At 38.9% G+C, this 25,673-nt stretch overlaps 1 protein-coding gene across 1 annotated transcript; it reads left to right on the top strand.

Annotated features, from left to right (window-relative positions):
• Positions 1-567: 567 nt before the first annotated feature.
• lhpp (phospholysine phosphohistidine inorganic pyrophosphate phosphatase) lies at positions 568-25,188 on the top strand. Its single transcript, XM_007570178.2, has 7 exons — positions 568-724; positions 997-1,184; positions 1,540-1,693; positions 1,784-1,847; positions 1,953-2,045; positions 2,607-2,698; positions 24,542-25,188. The coding sequence occupies exons 1-7, from the start codon at positions 594-596 to the stop codon at positions 24,642-24,644; spliced, it is 825 nt and encodes a 274-aa protein (XP_007570240.1). The 5' UTR covers positions 568-593; the 3' UTR covers positions 24,645-25,188.
• Positions 25,189-25,673: the final 485 nt, after the last annotated feature.

Below are 25,673 nucleotides of genomic sequence, written 5' to 3'. Positions count from 1 at the left end.
AATTCAATATTATTATAGCACATATTATAGCACTGTCTTTAAATGGTATAAATTACGTAGTCTTATGTACACTGTTGTTCTGTGTTTTAGGGACTGCAGATGGAAAATAGCTCAAAGACCTAAAGTCTGATGAAAAAAAGCATCTCTTAAGATATTATTAGTCCTCCTTAAACAAACTAAACTAAATCTTTACAGCACATTTTCATGGAGTCATTGCTTACCATACCTTATAGTTGAAATAAAAGATGAAGATTTTTTTTTCTGTCCACCTTCATAGGTGGTCTACCAACTACCATAAAACACTATAAGAAGAAATATGTATTCACTTTCTATGAAAGTATACACTATAACATGTAGTGTGTACACTATGGGTTATAGTGGCTTCAACCATAGTATATTTTTATATATTCACACTTTTTTGATTTACTTTTGTTGCTTTTATTTAACCTAAAGCCAACATATTTACATACATATTCTCTTTTGCATTTATAGACTTTTCTTCTTTTTTTTTTAGTTTTCATGGCACTGTTGTAATTCCATACAGGTTATCTTCGCCACGTTACGGGTCACGCAGGCGCAGTTCACAGAACGTCATGGCTGACACAGGCTGGCCAGGCTGTGCGAAGAGTTTGAAAGGTGTTATTTTGGACTTGTGTGGAGTTTTGTATGACAGCGGGGAGGGAGACGGAGTTGCTATCCCTGGCTCCATAGAGGCTGTGAAAAGGTGAGTGTATGACTGTTTGCTTGTGGCGTTGTTTGAGATTTTAAAGTTTATTTTTGCAAAAGTTCATATACCACGGAGCGAAGAAATCCTGTCTGACTTACGACGATAGTGCGCATTTTCTTCTGGGGTAGAAAGTCAAAAGTTGTGTATGCAATGTGTGCATTCTGCATTGATTTAGCCATTTATGCCAACAACACAAGAACAGGCAAACTTTATGTTGCCTGTTCTTGTGTTCCCAGTAACCTTCATATCACTCTTGCTTTTTTTTATAGACTCAAAGAATCAGACCTGGAGCTGCGTTTCTGCACCAATGAGACCCAGGCAACCAGAGAGAAGTTTGTAGCCAAACTCCAAAGACTGGGCTTTGACATTTCTGTATCCGAGGTCTTCCCTCCTGCCCCTGCAGCCATTGCTGTTCTCAAGGAGCGGGGTTTGAGGCCCCACCTACTGGTGCATGACGGTAATGCGCGTAAATATCCTAAAATAATAATAATAATAAAAAAAGCTAAATAAATAAAGCCGAGAAAATCTTAAGAAGCTGGAGATTGCATATCCCTCTGAACATCCCACAACCCTGTATTCATGGTGGCCAGTGGTGGCAGCAGCATGAAGCTATTCTTCTGCATGGTCTGAGTTGATCCATACATCTACCCTTCAACTCTGATCAGCTTCCTAATGTGGAGTTAGTAATCGATCTAAACATTAATAAAGCAATAAAGAGAATAGTTCTATTAATCTTTAAAAACAAATCCTCACTTGCTCATTCAAATATGACTTGTTCTTTTTTTGTTTGTTTGTTTGTTTGTTTTTTGCAGGACTTCTCCCTGAGTTTGATGCCGTAGATAAGACCAACCCAAACTGTGTGATCATTGGAGACGCAGCAGAAAACTTCTCGTACCAGAACTTAAATGAGGCATTTAGGGTTTTGATAGGACTGGAAAAGCCAGTGTTATTCTCCCTTGGCCAGGGGTAATAAATTATTCAAACGCAAGACAAGACTGAATGTATTTCACAGATTTAGCTAAATGCTTATGATTCTTTTTTTCACCGCTTTCTTAGGAGATACTACAAGGAGACAGATGGGTTAAAACTAGATGTTGGTGTTTACATGAAGGCCCTTGAGGTATGTTTTTTTTTTGTATTACGGTACTTGTTCAGTTTGGCAGTAAGACATAATTCTGTCACAATGCCATCCTGCTTATAACCTGAAGTTTCTTTTCCTTTCCAGTATGCTTGTGATTTAAAAGCAGAAGTAATTGGGAAGCCATCACCAACGTTCTTCCAGAGTGTTCTCAGTGACATGGGACTGAAACCACAAGAGGTAAGTAACAAGAAATGGTCCTGCATGTTGTCAGAGCACACCGATGAAGATTTGTCCTTAAAATTACACTAATTCGTTGGGTCAAATATGACTTCAAATTTAAGAGGAATTTGATTTGACCGACTTATAATCATGTGGTTCCTGCACAAAGTGATAAATTTATTTAGTCATTTGCTGATCTGGATAATTATGGTCGTACGTTCTTCAGTTCATCCATTTGTCCATCCAATTGTAAAATTTTCAATCCGCAAATTTGCTCATCCGTTTTTCAATCCAATCATCCATCTTTCTGTCCATCCAATTTCACATTTATCCATCCGTCCGTCCACCCACCCACTTCTGCATTTAACGAATCATAGATATGTCATCTATCCATCTGTATTTTTCTTATCCATCCATCAATCTACCTATTTTTCTATCTGTCCATCCATTTGTTCTATTGCTATTTAAAAAAAGAAATCTTAAAATATTTACTCACAAGATCGGTACACAACATTTTGCAACCATTAAGCACTCACAGTTTACGCACCAATATTCTTCTCTTCTTCGCCACAATTTCAGGCTCTTATGATTGGAGATGACCTTGTGAACGATGTAGGAGGGGCCCAGTACTGTGGCATGAAAGGTGTGCAAGTCAGGACAGGCAAATACAGGTCAGTGATATCCTCAAGCTTTATAAATCATTTCATTTCAGTCACAAATGGTGCAATATCCAATATTTCCATCTCCTTTGTAACTGGGTTTGTTTTTTTGAGGCTTCCTTAAAAGTTGAAAAAGTATTACAAATCTCTCAGACATGTTGCAGAAAAACACGCAACAGTCTATTTTTAGAAACTTGTGCCCTTTTAAAGGAAATGCATGACCATTTTTGGAGCAAAGCGCTTTGAGAAGACAAATGTTTACTTTCCACCACACGATGGTGCACTTTGAACACGTTTTCCTCCACAGACCCTCCTGTGGCCCAGACGACCCCGTTCTTAAATCTTCCAGATTTGTTTGCTTTAAGACTCTGCCAAAAATAGAGTTCATTCTCTCCCCCAGGTTGACCGCAACTTTTGAGTCACTGAGCGATTTATTGGTCCCAACCTGGGGATTACTGTAAGGCAGCTCTTAGGATGTCATCACACGGAGGTCATGGCAGATTATTTTTAATGGTAAATGCTGTGCTTATGGTTTGAAGGAAATGGAAACATTACTATGGGAATATGCTGATGCTTGTGTGGAACTGCACATTATGGCATATCTGTTATGTGTTCCAAATCATAAATCCAGATCTGTTTTAATTTTGCATCTAAACCAGATTTTAATGTGTATTTTAGCTCAGAACGCCACTGGAATTTACATTGAAGATAATTTTGACACATTACCACAGGATTTTATGTGATGGATCCTCTCGTAGTTGCTCGTGTTAAGTGAAAGGAAATTATGCATGGCTTTAATTATGTCTTATAGATGATAGTCAATACTTTGTAGAAAACTCTGAGGCCTTCAGAGCGTTCTTTGGATTTATGCTGGGAATAAATTTCTCACACTCGTATTAATTGAGTGACCTCTGAAGACACTTTTGTGCACTGGATTTGATAGGAGTATCAGAATCAAGGGTACTGCATTTCGCACACTGTCTTTTCAGATTTTAGTTTTTATTTTATCAGTGAAGAGTCTTTAAATTCATAGCTGTGCTCCACTTTATGTTGGTCCATCGCATAAAATCTGAATGAAAGACATTAAAGTTTGCAGCTGCAATAGAAAACAACTAGAGACTTTGTCCCAGGTACAGCAAAATAAATATCACACATTGTGCACTGTGAATGTGTTCGTGCTCTGTCTAAAGTGAGCTAAGACCAAATTAAATCTATCAATCATTGGTGGTTTAAAGCCATCTCACCGAAATGGGGTCACTACTATAATGCGTCTAATCATGAATCAACACCTAGCCTCAATTGGCCAGAATCGAAAAGCAGCGATTGTTCAGTGCAGCTGTAAACCAGCTGGGTTTTGCCGTGGCACGGCAGGGCCTGCTGCAGACTGTCACAGCAGGATTTTTTTTTTTTTGGATTTTTTTTTTTTTTGATCATGATACCGAGACAACACCGAGTAATCTGCAAGAGCATCAGTCATTTTAATCCTGCAGTCAGACAACAGTTTCTCACAACTCAAAAACTATACCTCACCTTTGTGCAGTTATTCTTGTGCATTTATGGGATATTGGGATTTGTCTGTGTACGCTTTGCTGTGCTTTTTGAGTGTTTGGCCTAGCATGCACATGCATGTATAGTTAACCCTGCTTTGTGTTTGTACCAGTATATGAGCTGGAAAGCCAACTTTGTAGAGTGATTCAGCACAAGCTTAGGAGACGAGGCTATTCTGGGTGAAGCTCTCAGTGGAACAGGCTCAGTTCATGTGGTTTATGTTCCTCCACAATGTTGCTCTAACAGTTTCAGTCAGTTGGGCTCCAGAACGCAGGTACTCTGAAGAATGTCTGTCACATATAAGCTAAACACAGGATAAGGCCGATTATATTATATCACCACTTGACTCATCTCATTATGTGGATGTAAGCAAGATGAATGGAGCAAAGGAACGTACGTGCTATCAGTTTTTTGGCTTTATCGCAGCTGCTGTTGGATATTTCTATAATCGCTAAGCTCAGTCACTGGTGTAGCTAGTTTGTCACATGTTTGGTAAAAAGAAGCGGCTGTTATTTAGTGGCTCTGTCTTGGTGCTTCTGATATCAGGTGTGTCGGTGCAGCGACTCATCCAAATGTTGCTGGATAGTAGCTCTTGAGGACTGAAGCTGGCGGCCCCTCAGCAAGGAGAATGCATATTTTGCCCAACTTTGAAAGCCTTCACCTGCGGATTCAGCTCAATGTTCTGGTTGTTGACCAATACGTTTCCTTTTCAGTTCCCACTACCCCTACAGTTATCCCAAGATTATCTTACAAGTCAGACAAGGTTTTGAGAAAATTATCCTTTTTTACAATGTAGATTTCCTTTGTTTGCAGTTAAAGGTTTTCTAAAATTTAACTACGTTTCTGCTTTTGTCACATATTATGGTCACAAATAGTTATTTTGTAAAAAAGAAAAAGTCTCAAGTCTCAAAGTTTAATTTAATTGACTTTTCTTTTAAAATGTAGGGACCTCTTTGCTAATGGACGTAAACTAGAAATGAAAAAAGGGATTATGTTGGTCTTTCAAAATAAAAGAAGAAATAAAACCCACGATTGCAGTTTTTTCTGTTAGTAATTTTACCAAACCAGTAATTAAAAAGGAACAGATTGTGTTGAAATTTCAACATAAAACTCACAGATAACATTAAAAAAAGTTCTACTTTAAATAGTTGTATTTTATAGTTTGGATCACTACTAGTAGACTCACTAAAGATTAAAAATGTATTGTCAAGCCTTTCCAAAAAACCACATACTGCACAGCATCTTCAAAATAAAAGTTCAGGTTGTTCTCAGAATCCATTATTGCAAATCTAAGTTCCACATTTCTAGTAGGACTGAGAAAAATCACCCTGATGGCATTTCAAATTAAAACTCAAACATCATGTTTTCATTGCTTGTTTGGGCTAAACAAGCCCAAGCAAGAAAAAAAAAATACTCGTTTTGCTATGCACCAAGTGCCAAGCACTATTAACTTATCTACTTTCCTTTTCTTTTTTTTTACTTTTACACTGCATACAGCAATTACAACAACTTTAGGACGTCAAAACAGTCATTTATGTCTTAAACAGAACCAGCTCATAATATTTAAAGTCTCTCAAATGGCCAATTTCACATACAGAGTGTCTGAAAGAAATAAGAGTAACTGTGACAGTAATGGTGTTTCAGAGAGCCATGGGAGACGTGAGATTTAACATTGTTTAGGCAAACAGCCCGGGTGAACCCTGGCCTGCTCAGAGGAGCTATAAACCCTCAGTCAGATCTGTGAAAACACAGCTGTTTCCAAGTCAACCAGATGCTGCACAGACCTCCAATTCCCATCAGGTTTGAATGAAGGCAGCCTCAAAATACCCCAGACCCAGTGACGGGGCAGGAAGGTGAAAAGGATACAAATATTAGACAAATCAGGCATAAGGGGCTATTGGAAAAACTGTGGCTGAGAAACGTTCCCCGGTTGGTTTCTCTTAAGATTTACAGCTAGAATGAATACATAGTACCATTTTTAAACGTTTTGTCTCATCTTGTTTTTGTTTTTTTTTTTTTGTTGTTTTTTTTGTCTTTTCAAATAAAAACCTGAAAAGTGTACATTGCTTTTATATTCATTGCTTCAAAAATATAGCAAGGATTTCATTTTTCACATGTGGCAAACCTTTGGCAGATACTTACTGTTGAATTTTTGTTGTTGCTGCTGCTGAGGAAAATGTAATAATGTCGTCTAAAAGGCTTGTCGCGAATAATCCATCCACTCCCACACCCCCGCAAGTCTTTTCCTCAATCTTTAAGTTTCCATACAGCATGTTTGCATGCTTTCTGGAAATAACGAGGCTAAGGCCTTGGCAGAAACGAATGCCGATGTGTAGGCAGATCATAGGGATAATTGCAACAAAGCCGTTCTGCTAGTGCTCAGCTTTTCCTGGTTCTGAAATAATGAGCTACAGTTAGTGCAATCCAAAGGAGCCCTTTGCTCTTTAATATAGAACAGGTTTTCAGAGTGGGGCCTTTGAGTGAAATGTGGCTGGATTTTACATGAGGTGTGTGGGAAACCTGAGTCCTGATGTTAATCAGCTGCATGGAGACAAATGTGCCAACAGCGTGCTCTGCTCCAACCTTTGTTCAACCTTTTAGATTTTGTAGTTGAGTGTTGAGTTGCAGCCAGGGAGTTAGAGGTGTAGAAAATTTTAAACATTATTTTCCCTGTGTAAACACTTGGGCAAAAACATTAAAAAAAAAAAACTTGCAAGCGGCTCCTTTACGCTAACTCCAACTTTATCCCAATGCTGTTTTAGAGATGCTATAAAAGCTGCTAGATTATGGCAGGTAGAGTCATCGTTTAGCTTTTTTAAAAAAATAAAAGTGTTAGTATGGATTTTTATTCAGTCTCCCTGAACAACGACCTCCTTTTGGCTCGGATTACAGCTGCAACCGTTTGGGGATATATTTTTGCCGGTTTTGTACATGCAGACTCTCAATAACTCAAGCTCAGTCAGATTGGACGGGTGGGGTCTGTAAACATGAATTTCCGAGTTTTTTTTCCCAGATATTCTTTGACTGGGCCATTCTAATGCATGAATATAGTCATGTAGGATACTATTGAATAGTTCATTTATTTTAGTAGCTGGACTTACTAAGTAAAACACCATTCAGCTTAATTACACAAAGACTGATGTTTTAAAGCCTTGGTTTCTGCCAACTGTTATCAATAATAAAGATAAAGACGTTTAGGATTAGAATGTTAGATCAGACCAATAAAAAGATTAGCACAGGCATGTGGACTTAATGGGAAAGTATGTATAACAGCTGCTTAAAGGTCATTTCTAAAATATGATGTTAATCTGAATAACAAGTGTCATCATAACCTTTATGCTAACTTGATGAATATGACTTTACAGTAAGCTTTGATTGAAACAACTTCAGTACAGCTCCGACTATGTTAAGGTTTATTGTTCTGCTAACAATTTAACCTCACTTCCAGTATGAAATATTTCATAGCTTCTTTGCGGTGTTTCTGACAGGACTCTCTTTTATTTGGCTCTATCAATATTCCATTAAACTGAGCAGCTTTCCTGTCCCAGCTGAAAACAGCATCCCTACAGTGTTGCATGATGCTGCAACCACTGCGTTTGATCATAGGTATGTTTATTGGCTTTCTTCCTCTCTTCCATAAAGGTCCAATTTGGGGAGTGCGCGAGCCCTTTCTTCAGATTTTCCCACCTGAGCTGTAGATCTCTGCTGCTCCTCCAGAGTAAAATAAAAATTCAAGTACAAGGCCTCTTGGCTGCTTGTCTGATTAATGCTGACCTAGCCTGTCAGCATTAAAAATGGAAAGTGACACACTATGTGTCACTTTCCATTTTCAGATCAAAACAAATGCATGCCACACTTTGTTTCTATGAAATGTTGAAAAGATAATGTTGTTGTCTTTCCACTTTGTGTTGTGCAACACACTGTGTTCGTCTTTCACGTCAGATCGACTGAGGCAACACTGAAGGTTTTAGTTGAAATGTAACACATTGTGAAAATAGATCGAGGGGTGTGAAACATTTTGCAACAAACCAAGGAAGGTGCTGAAACAAAACAGCCAAGTTGCAAGCAATAAAAAGAATCTTAATCGGAAGATCTCAAAATACCAATCAAGAATTGAAAAGAGGAACTAAACATTTGGATGTTTGTGGTCTCTTCAAGGGACTGTTGTTGTCATCACACATTTTCTGTATTAATGAAAGCCGTGTTCTAGATTTTCGTACCGTGTGTTACCAGAGTATGACGCAGCCACGTGAATTCTGTGTTTTTGTTCTTGTTTTTTTCTGTCCTGTGGTTTTCTCGGTTTTGGACAGGGATCTCCCACAGTCTCTGACCCTAGCTGGTCCTGTGCTCTTTGTTTCTTGTTCTCTTATCTTCAGGGAGCTGCATCAGCACGGAACCGGGGCACTTTGAAGCAATTTAAAAGCGGCTTCACGTCACACTGCCTCCTTACATCCCATTTTGCAACATGATTTCATTGCTGCTGCTGCTGGTTTGTTTGTGTTTTCTTCTTTCTTTCAGATGAAACACAGATTTGCAAAAACTCTCTGTGCACGTCGACATCCTTTTGTCTCTGTAGCAGTGTGTCGGATCTTAACCAGCCATTGATGAGTACTTGTTGCATTTCTGATGAAATCTGGCAGAGAGGTCAGACACACAGCAGTAAGCGTCTTTCAAAGGTTTACACTGTAAACCTCCCACTCTGGCCAGCACGTCACTGCTAATGGGAACGTTGGGAAACAAGCAGACCGAGCCAGATTGAGACTCTCGGGAGGGAGAGAGTGCGAGTCCCCCGATGATACGAAACCACAGTGCAAGTTCACTGAAACCGCACCCAGGTTTGTGCCCTCTCAGTCGGCGGTCGTCACAGAGGGACGCAACAGGAAGCAAGCTCTGCACTGGGGGGTCAGTGGTCATGTGATTATAATCCAGATAAGTGTTCCTCCTGCAGCTTAACTGCACTTTTCTCAAGGAACAAAAAATGCACATGACAACAAACCACATGTTTTGGCAATTGGCATAAAATTATCGTATAAAACAAAGAGTTAGAAGTATTTCAGGGTGTCGGAACACCCTGAAGTGTGTGCTACTTTAGGGTCATAAATAGGAAAGGAAAGGATTTGCGCTTTTAATAAACAACTCCCTTTGAGCAAGCACTTGGCAAAAGAGCTTGAGAAATGCTTTTGCAGTTGTTGACACTACAGCAAATATGTAACTTCCCTGAAACGTCGACTTATTGTAACCACAGCTCTCTGTTCCTGTTAATCAGTATTATTAGTCCAACATGACTCATTTCCAGAGGCCAACTTAAAGATTTTTATTTTACCTACAGGAACAATTTTTATTCATTGAAGTTAAATAAAAATAGTATTTGTGGCAGTTTTATGTAAACAGTGCCCTCCATGATTTTTGACACCCCCAGAAGGAAGATGTAAAAATCATGCTGTGAGACAGAGATTTTATTATGCAACATTAACAGTAGTGCAATATTTCTGCTGTCGAGATTGCATGCAGCTGTATTTTGCTAATGCCGTAGAACTTTGTCATCTATAAAATTTCACAGTGTCTATACTTACAAGGAGGGGGGGCATTTAACTCTTCTCTGCACTTTTTTATTTTTTTTTGCAGAAATGCTCAAGTGATAACAAATTTTCGGTTTTCTCTTCCGCCAAATTGTCATTCTAAATACTCTGGTATTTTATACAGTGTATGATGCTCTCCAACAAGCTTTCCACGTTCTTTAGAAGATAAACACACCCACAGAATCACACCTTCGCCTCTCTACTTACCAGTATCCATGAGATGGATTTTCCGTTGCTCACCTTTGTTTCACATCAAATATGCAAGGAGTGTTTATTACCAAATAGCTCAATCTTGTCTTATCTTAGACCTCGTAGCATTTAGGACCCTCCACCTGTTTAGGTTCATTATAAAAGTGCTTGCAGTCTTTTTTAGTCTTGCCTTTTAACTGCTGTTTTAGAGTCTTGATTCAAAGACGTTTACTCTCTCTCTCTAACAATCCTTCTCTCCATTCATGGTAGTTAAATTATCTTTGGTCCCCATCCAGTCTGGTTTGTCATTGTCCCAGTCATTTTAATCTTTTCATTTATTCCTTTCGACTTTGTACATGTCTAGGAGACTTGATGTTTGTAGATCAAGACACACCTCTTGTCTAGGACTGAGATAATTTAACTTTGTTCACCTCATACTTTATCCAAGGCAAACAAGAACTAAAACCTAAAATAGTAATAAAAAAATGCTTGAGTTACATCTGTTTCATTAAATTGGAATATAAAGAATTGCCATCTAGGCTTCACAAAGGAATTCTCCCATATCTGAAACATACCGTCATTGGCCATGTTATTTGGTGCACCTGTTCAATTGCTTGCAAAAACAAATGGATAATTGGCCAATCACATGGCAGGAACTGTTTTCATCTGGGCAAATAGTTGTAGTAAGGAAAATTTACTAAAGTTTGGAAAAAAGCATCATGAAGGGTAAGAAAAGTGAAATGTACACCAGGCAGCAAAAAATAAAACTGAGGCTATTTATTTCACAGGGTCACCAAAATTGGACGATGAGAGATTGGGGGGGAAAAAAAGCATTATCCATCCAAAATAAACCCACTACGAACTTTACTTGTCTGTGGATGTTTTGGGAACTGTAATCTGAGTCTTATTCAAGACAACCAGGAGAAATGGTTGTCTTGAATAAAATTTTTTTAAAATGATTCGAAATTGTAGATATCTCTGAAAGTAAAAGATAGTTTTCCTTTTGAATGGGCCTACATTTTGTGTAAGCTCAGAAAATGGATCTACACAAACGTATCTAAAGAAAAAAAAATAAAAAATCCCATCTCAAAATTTGTTTTTAATATGTTAGGCAGTGGCTTGCATTACAGTAAACTTATAATGCACTTCCTTATTTAGTTTAGAATGAATGGTGGGAATTGTGTAACCAGGGTTATAAAGTACGGAGGTTAGCACGTCTTATCAGTGAAGCTGTTGTGTTTGTGCAAAAAAAATCACACATATACACACAAATGCAAGCTTGTAAATGAATAACATCAGTTGGAGCACAGTTACCCCCAGATGGTCGCTATGCAAATATCCAGACATCCTTGTAACTTCTCCATTTTCCTGCAGTCAGTCGTCAGAACCACGATGGCCTGAGACCGAATAGGGAATGAGCGTAGAAAGAATGTGGGTCAGCGTCACAGTGAGGCACTGCTACCCGTAGAGGTGGTACAGTATATTTTGATGGAAAGGTAAACAAGAAGGCTTAACACACATTTGTCACACATTGAACTACTAAAACGCCTGCTATGCATTACCGCATGGGGAATGTGAGGATCCTGTAACTTTGAAACAGTGGGAAAATCTAGGAGTAGTTGTTTGTGGTCCTAATGCTACAGTGGAGATAATCGTCGTCCAGCCTCTACATCAAAGAGTTTGTGGAGATGAAAGGAAAGTCTCCAGGAGCAACAACCTTTTAGCAACTGATCAAAGTTTATACTAGAGTTGGATCATTGGATCATTAGAGCTTCTCTCTATATATATTGAAATTGCTAAATCGATGTGTTCACCATCACATTTACAGTATCTTGGATGCAATATTTTGTTGACTTGTATTTTTTCAATAATAATAAAATGATAAAAAGTTGAAACCAGATATTTACACAAACTGTACAGAAAGACTAAACCTTTCCTATTTAGTTGAGTTAGCTGTAATTTTGGCTCAATCCTCTGGACAGAACTGGTCTAATTTTTAGGCCTCTGGTATCAAAGACATTTTCAGCTCTGAGATTATGACTTTGTGATGGCAACTCCAAAACATTGACTTTGTTGTCCTTATGCCACTTTGTAAATAATTTGGTCCTATGCCTCATTTGTACGTAAGGTTTAACTTCTTGGCTAATGTTATGAGATTTTTTTTTTCAATATTTCTTTATGTTTTTCCTCATGGTGGAATCTATTTAGGTGAATTGAACTGGTTTATTTTGTCAAACTTTATTTCGTGGAACGTCCTCGGAACAGCCAAGTAAATTAGCGCCTTAGAATTTATCCGGAGAAATACATTTAAGGGAAGCTAAGTGCGATAAACATTTTTCGAATATAGCAAAAGAGCTAAATGAAAAATTAGCTCTGCTATCAGTGGAACTGTGCCCACCGCTGCATTTGACAATAAACTGTTTTGCTTCATTTACTGTTTTTGGTGCCACCATTTTGAATGGTAGCACTATTGCCTGGTGAATTTAACATTTGAGTGTAACAGACATTGCATTCTCTGGTAAAGGACAGGACACATTTTCAGAGGACCTAAAGAGAGCAGCCTGATCAGTCAGGTTAGGGATTTTGTTAAAGCAGCTATAAAACACCGTAAATGTGTTACTGTAGGATTTATGTGCGTCTGCAGAAAGCACATGCTCTTTCCTATCCGATCTCCTCCTCACTGACTCGACTAGGCATCGGACTGAACATAAGACCGTAGTGATTACGGCTGGCCTTTGTTCTGTGCAGACCTGTGTCACTGAACCTCGACAGGGTGGCTATGTCTTCTGTAGCAGCAGCTTAATCTTCTTTACAAACCGAGTAGTGCCCCTAGCTTAGCTCTCAGGTACATACTGTATTTCAGCCTGGCTTATCTTTCATTCCTCCATCGGTGTCCGATGACGTCTGTAACATAATTTATGTCACCTTCTATATTTAATACCCTTCTCTGTAGGTTTCACCTATGCAACTCTATAATCTTTCACCCACTTATTGTGCCTTTAATTCTCAGGGTAGTTTTTTTTTTTTTGTAGAACCAGATTCTTCTTCTTGCAGTCGTGCCTTTGCAGGTTCAGTCTGAGTCACACTTTGACCACACAATTGCTCAGCTTTGCGAAGGCTTTTCCTCCGTAGGCAAGAGTCTGGTCGAGCAGAACAGCGCAGTCCCACACACCCAGTCCTTTTTTTAACCACCGTTTGCAGATGAGTTTTGTCTGTGTGGGAAGGAAATGGAGTTATCTCAGTGCAACTCGTCTCCATTGAGGTTGTAAACTTGTCAAAGGATCGTCAGCTCACCAGTTCGTGTTTCTAAATGTGTCATTTCAGTCGGTTTGCTTCCACAGCACAATCCACAAAGACACCATTTTATGTTCACAACCTCATTCGAAGAGAAAATGAAAAGCATTCTGAATCATTTAGGGATTTTTGTTATCGAGCCAGCGCGTTTTGAGCGAAGCTGTTTATTTTTTCAATGATTTATCCCACCCAATTTATACATAATACGTTTTATCTGTGCATGTTTATTCAAATTTTGATATTGAGTTGTGCCAAAACAACATAAAAAAAATAAAAATGCATATTGAATATGCATGCATGCACATTCTTGTCTGCCAGCTGCACATTTCTATGCACCTCCTTTGTGAGCAGCTGGTGAAACACTTGCATGGTAAATGGGAACATGCATGTTACAAAAGGTTAGTATTTCCTTTGCTGTATCTCCTTTATTTTTAATAGATGGCACATGAAAGCTTGTTTTTGTTTTGTTGGTCCCCACCCCTCCTTCCATCTTTGCTCCACACTGATCTTTTTTTTTTTTTTTTTTTTGCTTCCAAAGAATTAAAGTGCATTAGGATGCCACACTTTTCATTTTCATAGAATTACACAGGTTACAACATTTACAAATGGGTAAAGTTCATAGGATTTTTATTTTTCTTTTAATTGAAATTTTGGTTCATTTATTCCTGGATCAGCTTCTTTGTACACCCATTTCATGATTGTGTGCTGCCATTTTATTGCTATACCTTCATTGAGTTTTGACATGGTCCTACCTTTTAGAACCCTTAATAATTTCTGGCGTATTATCTAAAGTTCAAATCCAGGAAAGAGAGTGAAAGTAAATTGTGCCTGTATAGAGTAATGCAGTATTGCCCCTCCTCCACTTGTTGCTGCACAATGCTAGCCAGCTTCCTTTTTTTTTTTTTTTCTTTTACAACAAAGGCAGTCTTGGTTTTTGGAAGAATTTCTAATTGCCAAACCAACTCCAGTTGCTGCTGTCCCAGACAAAAAAACAAAAAAAACAACTGTTAGTCTAATAAAATGTTGAGGGCTATGTTTAAAGTTTTGGATCTTTATAATAATATAAAAAGTCTGATTAGATATTGAAATACAACAGTTGTGGTAAATGAAGGAATTTGTCTGGAGAAATGTAGGAAATCAACACACTGAACTATGAAATCTCAACCGTCAGTGGACGACACACTCTTTCAGAAAGCCTGTTGTCCTCAGCACCATGTGGTGACTGTTTCCGCCGGCCTCCTTCGAAGCTTGTTTGGTGTTGGAACTCAATAAGATATCAATTATTAACCTAGATTCTTTCTTTTTTCTTTTATGGTAAGACCAGACTGCCACAACAAGACAAAAGAGCTGACTGGGCCTTAGCCTCTGACCTCCACAACTGTACTTTTCCACCCTTTGACAGAGAAAACAAAAAGTGTTGAAGAATCTGAGTGCTAAAGCCCACAAGCAAAAGCATTGAGCAGCTTCTTTAACACACAAAGGAAAATTCTTTGCCGTTTGAATGGATAATCAGTCCTGCTAAACAATTCCTAATTGCCACCCTAATCAGCCAAGCATGGTGTGAATTTGGGGATATGCCTAGTTAATGTTGTTTGCCACCATTTATCCACATGCCTTGTCTCTGCATGTTTGTTTGGGTGTGCACACGAACGCATTATGCGTGTCTGAAGCAAGTGACTCGGCAGAACCGCGTCGCTATCTTAAAACGCTCATACAGAGAGATACGCAAATAAAAGCTGTGCAACTCGTCAGCAACACTGGAAATAATAACACGCTGGTTAAAAGCCTGTGGTAAGATCTGGGTCACATGAAGCTCTGCATACTGAGCAAATACTAACAGCTGTGAAATAATGAACTTCTTAAAATGCAGTTAAGAAGACGAAGACGTTCGGTAACGGTTTGTGTCCTCTGGTCTTTAATGTTTGGAAAAGCTGAAAGTTTCCAGTGGGAGGGAGTTGACGCTTCTGACTTTCTCTCTTGCAAAAAACTCTGCCTGGCTCTCTCAAGAGGCTTTTTTTTTTCTTTTTTCTTTTTTGTACAGCAGCAGGATGAGTGGAAAACGGAAAGCAAATCTAGTTGCTCATCACGCTGCACGTAGGGAACTCCCTTTGAGTCCAGCTCGCCTGAAAACAGCGGTTAATCTGAGTAAAGTGCGAACACCGTCGTGCAGCTGTTTGCTGCTTGTGAGTCAACATTGCACATCTTCTCTGCAGAGAAAAGGGACACGTCTGTTGCCACAACATGTGAAAAGATGGTGGTTCGTCATTGTTCCGTTGGGTTGTTTATTTTAGTAAGGCCTTGCAATGTCAGATAAAGGAGGGAGATATATGAAAAGCCCTGAGTTGATTGGGATGAAATCACGCTTCATCTCAGTTGGCCTGGAGCTCTTCACATTTTTGAGCATTTAAACTGTGATCACATTCTCACCCTCAAGGCCACTGAGTCTCCCGTTTAGGGAAAACACGAGCAGCTGCTCACCTTCGTTCCGACTGCCCCGGGGTTGGAGCAGGGAGCTTTGTCTTGTGTTGGCATCTAATATCCACCCACAAGGCTTGGCTGAGCATAACGGCTATAGTTATCATGCAGTCGTGTTTGCGTTCAGGTTGTGTGTCTGTGTAGGTAACTTTATTATGAAAATACAGTCCTTCCCATTACTCTTTTCCTGATTCAACAGTTTGGTATGAAAATTTCCACATCATCTCCGACGGTTTGCTGTCATAACTAATCCACCCACGTTGTTATTTTTTGGTGATTTGCAGCAGTTACACATAGGTGTTTTTTTTTCTTCTTCTTTTTTTTTTGCGAACTTTAAAGCTTTTGTGTTTTGTCATGAAAACCACATTTGGAAACATTTTAATATCCTCACTGCAGCAGTCAGATGGGAGCGTGACGTGCAAAACCACCCAATCAAGACATGTTCGGTTACTTTATTTTGGAGATTAACCAAGAACTCGGTTGTTGACCGAAATCGGCTAATTTTCTTGCTTGCTTGACAGACCAAGAGGGAAACTTGAAAAAAAAAAAAGAAAAGAAAAAAAAAATTCCCTGAAAAATTCCCTGTTTGGTTATACAGAATGCTCTTGCTATCAAAATCTCTTTTTCAGCGTGGAAGCTGTTACCGAGAAAATTGAACCCAAAGTTATCAATCCATAGCATCAACATTATCAGTGAGGCATTTAAAAATGAGGTCAGAGGAAGAACAAGATTCGATTAGCTATTTTAAAATCTTTTCTGCAACATGTGAAGACACATCTGTGCTTTATTTAAGTTGAGAAAGATAACAGGAAGGTATAGTGTCCGTGTTTTTTTTATGATTTCCTCTGTCTACTGATGAACATATTGGATTTAAAATGTTGGCAGCTTTTTTTTTGGTGTTAAGATCATGATCTGCAAATTAGTGAACATCAAAGGAGACTGATGTGTTGTTTTTTCAGTGGTATCTGATTTAGAAATGTTAATTACTAATATAAGATGGTAAGCATGTTCAACTGTAATTATTTTGTCTTTCATTTAAAAAAAATTGAAATCTAGACCCTTTTCATTAAAGTAGTACAAAGGGTCTACTTTACACTAATTGCTGTATTAACTTGCTTAATGTTGTAAGTGCATGTCTTCATATCTAGCTGTTAAAAATCAGTATAAAAAATACCCTAGAGTCAGTAATAAAAGTTGAGCTCAGGAATCAACCTCAAAATTCAGGATGATTTTAGTTAACAGAACTGGCCCTGCTAGGAGAAAAAAGGGTTTACTTTTGCCAACACATTATTTGTGTGTCATTTTTCAAATCCTTTCTTCTGCATTACTATCTTGTTATCTTGTTTAATTATGGAATAGAAAAAGGAGATGTGTGCTTCCAGTAGATAAACAAAGTAGTGACCTACATTCAACTGTACCTCAAACATGGTTTATTTTTCCATTGCATTTTAATCGTACCAGCGTCCAACAAATGGGACCAAATGAGAGAAATTGACACCAGTCAGAATTTGTCGTAGTAAATTACAGCACCACAATCAGTTTCACATAAAATCTTTTTCTAACTTATGTTTTGCTTTTGTAGAAAGCTTTAGAAATATGGAAGCCACAAAACACTTCCATATTTCTGTTTTTGTCACTGTAGTTTTTCTCCATTTGGGACAGGGGAAGCAGAACTAAAGTAACAATAATTGCACGCTTATTTCTATTACGCAGGTGTAATGAACATGTTGATAAACGTCTGTTTTTTTGTTTTGTTTTTTGTTTTGTTTGAATGTGCTTTTGAATACTTTGCCGATATGAATCAAAATGTTCTTCATGCAATGTTCTTTAACCAGAAGACATGTAATTCAGAAACAAGAGACGTAATTCTTTGCACATTACCACTTTAAAGTTAGCTCTGATTGCCTGGCCTCCTTCATAACAAACTAAATGGTCATTTCAGTGTGATGGGAGCAATCTTTTTTCTTTTTTTTCTTTTCTTTTTTTTTTTGCCTAATCTGACATTTTTAACTTATTTAGTTTATGTCAGCTTAAATGGAATTTTCAGTACAGTTTCTAGACTTTAATGGGTGTTTGTTGTGGTAAATCCCACCTATCCACAGCAATCTTGAGTCATTTTTACCCTCATCAAGAGTTCCAAAATTCTGCCAACATCTGTTTTTAGTGCAGTGGGAAAGTATATCAGTCCAGCATCAAATTACCATGCGACACAGTCTTGGCCAGCTACAGACCCTTGCCAAGTTTAACTTTTCCACAATTTGGGAGATTAAAACTACTAACTACCATGTCATTTGTTGGGATTTTATGTGATAGAAGAACACATGATATGGCACAGTGGTGATGTAGAAGGAAAACGAGATATGGTTTTATGGATATGTATTATTTTACAAGCAAAAATCTGAAAAGATTTTGCCGCTGTTATTTATGATGCGTTTGAGGATTAGGTTAGGCTTGAGGTTTTGCTAATATGTCAGCATTTTTTTTTTGCCAAATAGGCGCCCAGCAGAGTGAAATGAGCTAAATACAATTGCATGAAGTCCCGCATTGTCGTTCCAGGTCAGTTATGAACCTTTTTTTTTTTTTTTTNTTTTTTTTTTTTTTTTTTTTTTTTACAAAAGAGGCGCCCTGCGGCGTGAAATGAGCTAAATACAATTGCATGAAGTCCCGCATTGTCGTTCCAGGTCAGTTATGAACCATTTTATGAAGCTTTTTTTTTGCATAAACCCCAATAAAAAAGTTTTGAATTTGACATCTGTAACAGCTCAAGGCACATGAGTACTTTTGCAAGACCCTGTATAATAATCCTGAGCTCCAGTTAACGTCGATGCATACACAACTTTTAAAATCTTTAAAAGTGCAGGCACATTTGCTGTCCGTCCTACAGGCTCGTCTAGATGTTGCTCTTATTTACCAATACAAAGGTCTCGTAGCAGTAAAGGTTAAGATGCTACAACTAGCAAAGGGAAAGGGCTATCATTTTTTGGACATATTGCGTCTTGAAACCAGCTTTAACATCGTATTTTATTTGGGGCCAAAACACATTCGGGTAGGCATTTTGGTCATTTGAGACCAAGTCCCCATATAGATAATCAAGGTCAAAACAATAATAACCGTGGGTGTCACGGACCAAGATTCTTTCCGTTTACGTTGCCAGAAAAACAAAACAATTTTTTTTTTATCCTGGTTTGTTTTCTTGTCACCATCTTCCCACCATAACAGCCTACTAAGTAATTCACTGCTGGCTCTGGTTGAACTTTTTATCTCAACCCCCTATGCCTGCTTCATATCTGCGCCATCTGCACTCACTCAGCTGAAACACCTACTCAGCAAAAAAGGTGGAGAGGTTAAGAGAGAAGTATAAATCGAAACTAAGTTCACATTATGTGACAGATTTGCTTCCCTCGGTCTTGTGCGCGTGTTTCTCATTCATGTTTCCTGTGTGGTGGGCCGTAGCGTTTGGGAGAGTTGTCATGTCTTCTGTACCTTGCGGGCGGTTGCCTTGACAATGTATGCAATCAAAACAACAATGGAGTGGTTCTCCTAACGAGAGGTTTAATGATCCCGTTTCCCTTTTTTGTTTTTCTGTGCGGTGTCTTATCTGTGTTTATCTCCCATGCACAGCTGACTTTCACAAACAAGTTTGCACTTTTTATGACTCATTTGAGTCCACTTTCATTTCATCATGGCACAGTCTGTACTCACAAACTGTTTATAGAGACTAGTGGTATATTAACCACCTGTAAGTTCTCTAAACCACCATCGTCTCAGTAATGCATGAAGAGCGTTCGCTTGCAACACGGGTTCAGCTTTTATAATGTCTAACATGGGTAGGATTAGAGGTTTACAAATTCATCTTTAAAGCACATACAGAGCAGAGAAGAGATTAATTTCTAAAACATTTATTATGTAGTTTAAGTTCTTGAGTCATTCCAAATACACAGCTATGAAGGCCCAACTTTCAGTTGAGTAAATCAAAATGGATTTCAAATGGTGTGATAAAAGTGGACTTAAATGTTGCTTGTACAGAGAGCTAAAAAAAAGTTTGGTTGGACCTTTGGTTAAAGATCAACCACAAAGATGAACCTCTTGTATTTCCTTCTATGCAGAATTTTATGGTTTGCATATCAGAGTCTGCTTACTGGTTCAAGCTAGAACAGGGGTTCCCATTTTAATCTGCTTACTCAAAGGGATTTTCCAAAGACATGTATTAGGCATACCGAATAATCTGCCTTTATCAATGCATTTCTGTAGGTTGTCCATTAAATGGACTTAGAGTTTTGTTCCTAATTTGACAGTTTGCATTCTTTCCCGAACATCTCGTTCACCATGTTTCTGACTGGGGTTGTAAATATTTTGAACACTAGTAAGGTGTGGCATTTACCTCAAAAGAAATTATGCTGGAATTCACTTTGGTCAGCCCCTACAGGTGGCCGGGAGGTTGGAAATTGCTACCATATTGTACTGGCAACACTTTTTTGAAGCGTAACTGGTGTTAATTAGTGAAAAATATTTAGGTTTTTTTTTTAATTTTTGAATGTGAATTCCTTCCAAAAGTTGTTTAATTTTTTCAAACATACATGTTGGAAACTTTAAGTATGCTCTATGACATGTGGATAGTTATTTCAGGCTACATGAATGAGAAAGGGCAATACTTTCAGCAGATAACAGAAAGGCTTAATTTTTCTAATGAATAAATATGCCATATGTGTCCTATTGGTGGAGATAAAAACCTTTTCAGTATGGGTAGGTAAAGATTTTTGCAACACAGAGGTATAAGAAGCATTTGGAAAGTGTATTTCATTCATGCTGCAAGAAAGTAAGAGAGAGCAAGACTTTCAGCACACAGCAGTTCCGTTTTGTCATAGGCAACAAGTTTACACTAAACTATGTTTACATGGACTAATGGTATGTTAGCTTTGCCTTTATCATACATAGAGAGCATTCACTTGCCACATCTATTAGGATACTCATGTCCTATCAAATGTGCAAGACTCAGCTATTCAAAATATGCATTAAGCTTACTAAGCCCAGGCCAGTGACTGGGGGGGGTCATAAAGTCAAATTTCTGGTCTTTTCCTGAGCAGGAAATGCACCATGCTTAAGCACTGACAGGTCAAACCAACAATAGCACTGTTAGTGCTGTTACTTTTCAACATTGCTTTATCTTCCAGGTTGCTGTGGTTTAACTTTTCTTCTGCGTAATATCTGAGTTTTTTTTTTTTTTTCATCTAATTATTTTACCCAGTTATTTGGATGTATTTATTTTACAGCTGCTCGGTATAACTTCCAAGTTGCAACTAATCAAATAAGATGATGTCACCCTATGCTACATGCGGTGGATAAAAGAGAAGCTAAAGCTGAAAGTAGTTATTTTTAAACATCCTATAGACGTATTTTAGAGACTGAAACAATGTTCTAACCTTATGAACTTTATGCTCACAAACAGCTGATTTAGTGGCCTGCCTGGTAACTTTCTCTTTAAGCTTTGTCTTTGTCATGGGGGAAGTATGTTGTATTGTCTTACCTCAGGCTTTCAATGATTTTGTTTGTCTTTAATAAACAATAAAATAGCCAATTATGATTGAATTTGTCTTATGGCTCTAAGATATGATGTGTCATTTAAGGAAGCAAATTCAACTTTATGGTGTAATCTTATCTAATTTTACAGAGAACATGAAGGTAACACATTTGGAATCATACTCAAAGCAATTCTGTTTCTATTTTGTGTACCTTTTTGTACTGTTACTTTTGTAACAGTACAAACAAAGAAAAACCTCCCCGATTGTACAACAGAAACAATAATTATTATTTTTAACAAGATTTCTGCCCAGTGCATTATAATTATACACTGCTTTTCCAGGTTCCACATGCAAGCTAAATCTTGTGGTGACTTAGTAACTTTAATTCAGAGAAACACTTTGCCCTGTCAACATGTTAGCAGCTGTGCTGGCCAAAATCCCTGACTGCTGCTGCTGTCTACCTCCTACCTCATGGCTGACCTCATCGCTGCACAAAGGCTGCGCAGTGTCGGTCAGTCGCAGAGGCCGAACGGATCTGCTTATGCCGTATTGATATTGCGCTGACCTGAAGGGCACGGAGCAAGCCGCAGATTACCTCACCGGTAACACTAGATACGTTGTCCTGAATTTTGCATGGTCACATTGACCTGGTTGCTCCTCTATTATTCATGGCAGAGATTGGAAAGCAGCAAAATGAATACATGCAGACATGCATGCATGCTTGGATATCTGGAGGACGGGAGCAAAGGGACGTTTGAAAGATTTAATAGCGCAAGAGGTAAAAGAGACAATGCGGTTGAATTCACTTCTTGAAACCTAAGAGCCATGTGAGCGACTTGCTTGTGAGTTCATGCATCCGTGTGCGTGTGTAAACTCTATCAGTCCTCGGGCAGAAAAGGGTGCGGGAGTAATTCTGCACAGGAGACATAACACCCCGACCATTAGTGCAGCAGCTCACATAACCCAAGCGCTGGCAGCTGACAGACATGCGTAAACACATGGCACCGCTTCCCCCGTATTCAACGTGGCTTCAGTATTCAACACCTCTCTGCCCCCACCACCACCACCTCCAGGCCTCTTCTTTCTAGCGCTACACTTGGGCAGCTCACAAATATTTGCCATGGTTCTCCGCAGGCTCTCAGAAGCGAGGATTAATGGTGGTGTGTGCCGCACGCCCGTAGCCAGACAAAGAGTCCCCATCTGGAGCTCCAACCCGTGACTGAGGGACAGAACAGAGGCAGCACACAGAGTCTGGTCTAGGCTGGTCTGAGAAGCGGGTGTGTGTGGGGGGTGTGTATCTATAGGCTCCCCTTTATAAATGAACAGGACTCCTGTAGTTGAATGAAAAGGGTGTCCATGTCTTTTGATGTGATTGGGAGGAAAAAGGTCTCGCATGCCGACCCTGGGCCGGGTGCCACACCAAATGGATTACATTTCCTCCACCAGCTGATTAAACAGCCATATCTGCATCCATCAGTGGACCCTGATCCAAAGAAAGGCATTAGTCAGTGGGGGAGATATGAACTGTTGGGGAACGCTTTGTGAAGCTTTCCCACAATTTAGGAGCCAAAGCAGAGCCAAGATTATGATTGTAACCTCAACCAGTCTGAGACCTTTTTAGTTGAGTTTTCAACAGCAAACAGTTTTCACTTAAAGAAAACTTGATACCAGGCATAACTTTTATGACCACTGACAGATGGGCCTTCACCTACGCATTGCTATTTAATCACTTTTTACTTCCATGTCAATGCTGTAAGCAAATATTTTCCTGTTGAATCAGTTTATTTTTCATTGTAGTTCAGCGTTTTCTTCAATTACCCTTGATACCTGAAAAGCAACCAAATACAGCGACTTATAATCTTTACAAATGTGTTTATTTCTTTATATCCAACACAATGTCAGTGGCTTTGTGTGGCTATTTCCATTAAAGATCAGTTGGAGGGTATTTTTTCTTTCACGGTTTGATAACTGGATAAGGGAATTATTAAATGCTTTTTGTGTCAAGTCCATCACTTAAAGTTGACTCTTACTAATGTTACACAATTTTTCCAGTTAGACCATGTTCTGCAAAGTGTGCCTTTATGTGGTCTCATGGAAAGGTGAATCTTTTTTTAAGGAACATGTTGTATCAACCCACTCTTCTCTAGTGGGTGGTTCTTCTTTCATGTGATAGTATTCTTACTTGCAGCCTCCAGTTATTCAGGATTATCATGGATTTTGGTCATAAAAGAAGTCAAATCTTCTTTAGCTTATTTCAACCATGTAATATTTTCTGAAAACGTTCCATCACACCCCATTTACTCATTTATTTTGGTTCTGATAGCAATTTAGACCAGTTGACTCATCCAAGCAACCTCCTGCTGGTAGATATCATTCATCAACACCATGAGTAGACTGTCAGTTGTCAAAGCAGGTATGGATAAGGCCATAGTTGGTAAACAAAAAAAAAAACAAGACCAACTATAAATGTACAACATGATGAAAAGTCTAAATCACAGGAAAGGTAAAGTGAACACTGGTTGTCATAGCATTTAGTGGCAGGGATATTTATATAGCATAGTTTATTGGGTACAGTGGTACTAGCCTTGTTATCTGATTGCGATTTAGTGATTGTGGAAACCTTTGGAGTACATTGAACTCATTGTCATGTCCAAGAAACCTGTTGGAGATTATTTGAACAGAAAGGTTGCATTTTTTTTTTGTGTGTGTGTGTGTGCTGAAAGTAGCCAAATTCAGGTGTTGGAGCCTAAATCAGTTGTAGAATCTGGTATGTATGTTTTGAAATGTTTTCCTTTGGGTGTGTGTGTTCCAGTTTGTCTGTTTCAGTTAGATGTCAAAATGGTAAAGGTTTAGAACGCACCGATGCAGCTGGTGATGAAGGTCAGAAGCGTGCACTGCCCTGCATTTCTGTAACACAAGCAGCTACACGGATACCCTCTTTTAACAGCACTAATAACTCCGCAAAATTTATTGCAAACAAACATTATTTTTATTGCTCTGCTATTCCTTCTTGGAGACTATAAACCTGTTTCTACTGGGACATATTTCCACAGAAGCTCATCAGGGTGGTCTGTATTCTAACTCTGGCTTGTGTGGGTTATTTTTAAGCCATCTTGTCCACTTTATAAGCTGCCATTCTGCGTTTTTTTTTTGTTTTTTTTTATCACATGAGAGCTAGATTCCATGTTTACAGATTCTCATGTAGCAGCTGCTCCTTCCTGTTTCTTACGGTTTCACTTGTCACCCTGCAGGCCAAGTGACGAGAGGCACCCAACTGTGATCGCCGATGCAACTGTGGACAACCTGGCCCACGCTGTGGATGTGATCCTCGGACAGAGAGGGCGCGGCGCCTGAGAACGCTCCACTTGCTGTGGCCCAGAGCCGTCCGGGCCCACTGTCACACTGTAGTGCTAACTTATGGCTCATAAAAGTGTCGTTTCGTATGAGGAGGTTCCTCTGTGTTGAGGTCGTTGAAGAAAAATGTGAAAAGAATTACCAGAACTATTCCCATGTTGTCTAACCACTATAAACTGTGCTGTTAAACATGGGAGCGGATCAGCCATCTGCTTGCCCTACATAGTGTTAACCTAACTGCAGTGAAACTTATCCTAGATGGTTGTAAATGCTCTCGAGCTGCGCTGTTCATTTGTCGGTACGCGATTGGCATAGATGGGATACCTCAAGTTTGACACGAACGAGCACGTAACCAGCTGCTGATCGACAGTTAGATGTGGAAAGTCGAGGCGTTCAGAGTCGTTGGAAACATGTACAGAAGTGCAGCTGAGAATGACTGGTGATCAAGTTGTTGAACGTGTCATAACACAAATGATGTCTGTGCATATGAAATAGATGATATCACGCATTTAGTTGGAAAATAAAGATATTTTATCCTCTTGAAGTTTTCAGAGTAATTGTCACGGAAACCCCAAAGGTTTCAAAGCACCTGGGAAAAGTTTGGCTTTCGTTTCTTTAGTCTTTGAACCTTAATTCGTAGCAGAGAAGCCTTTTGTTTGCACAGCAGTAAAACTCTCGAAATGGGAAGTGAGTTAATCTCAGAGAGACATGATGATTCACAGTGATGTTGCATTTATAACCGCAAAGTACAATGTGTTGTGTTGGAATTTTATATCCTAAACCAGGGGTCAGCAAGCTGAGGTTCCTCAACCTCTCTAAGCCCTTTACGGTGGCTCTTCATAACTTTGTCCGGAAGAACTGAGCGGTATTCTTAAATATAAAATCAATACAAAAGTCTAGACATGGTCAGCTATGTTTGTTGTTGTTTTTTCCAAGTTATCTGTGCAAAGATTTACGAAAACAGAATTGCTGGGGGGGGGTTTTAGCTCATTCCTTTGATCATTAGGCTACAAACTTAAGAAGTCGTTT

The sequence above is a fragment of the Poecilia formosa genome, unplaced genomic scaffold (genome assembly GCF_000485575.1).
Source record: "Poecilia formosa unplaced genomic scaffold, Poecilia_formosa-5.1.2 Scaffold7, whole genome shotgun sequence".
Taxonomy (NCBI): domain Eukaryota; kingdom Metazoa; phylum Chordata; class Actinopteri; order Cyprinodontiformes; family Poeciliidae; genus Poecilia; species Poecilia formosa.
This window is presented reverse-complemented; position numbering and strand designations above follow the sequence as displayed.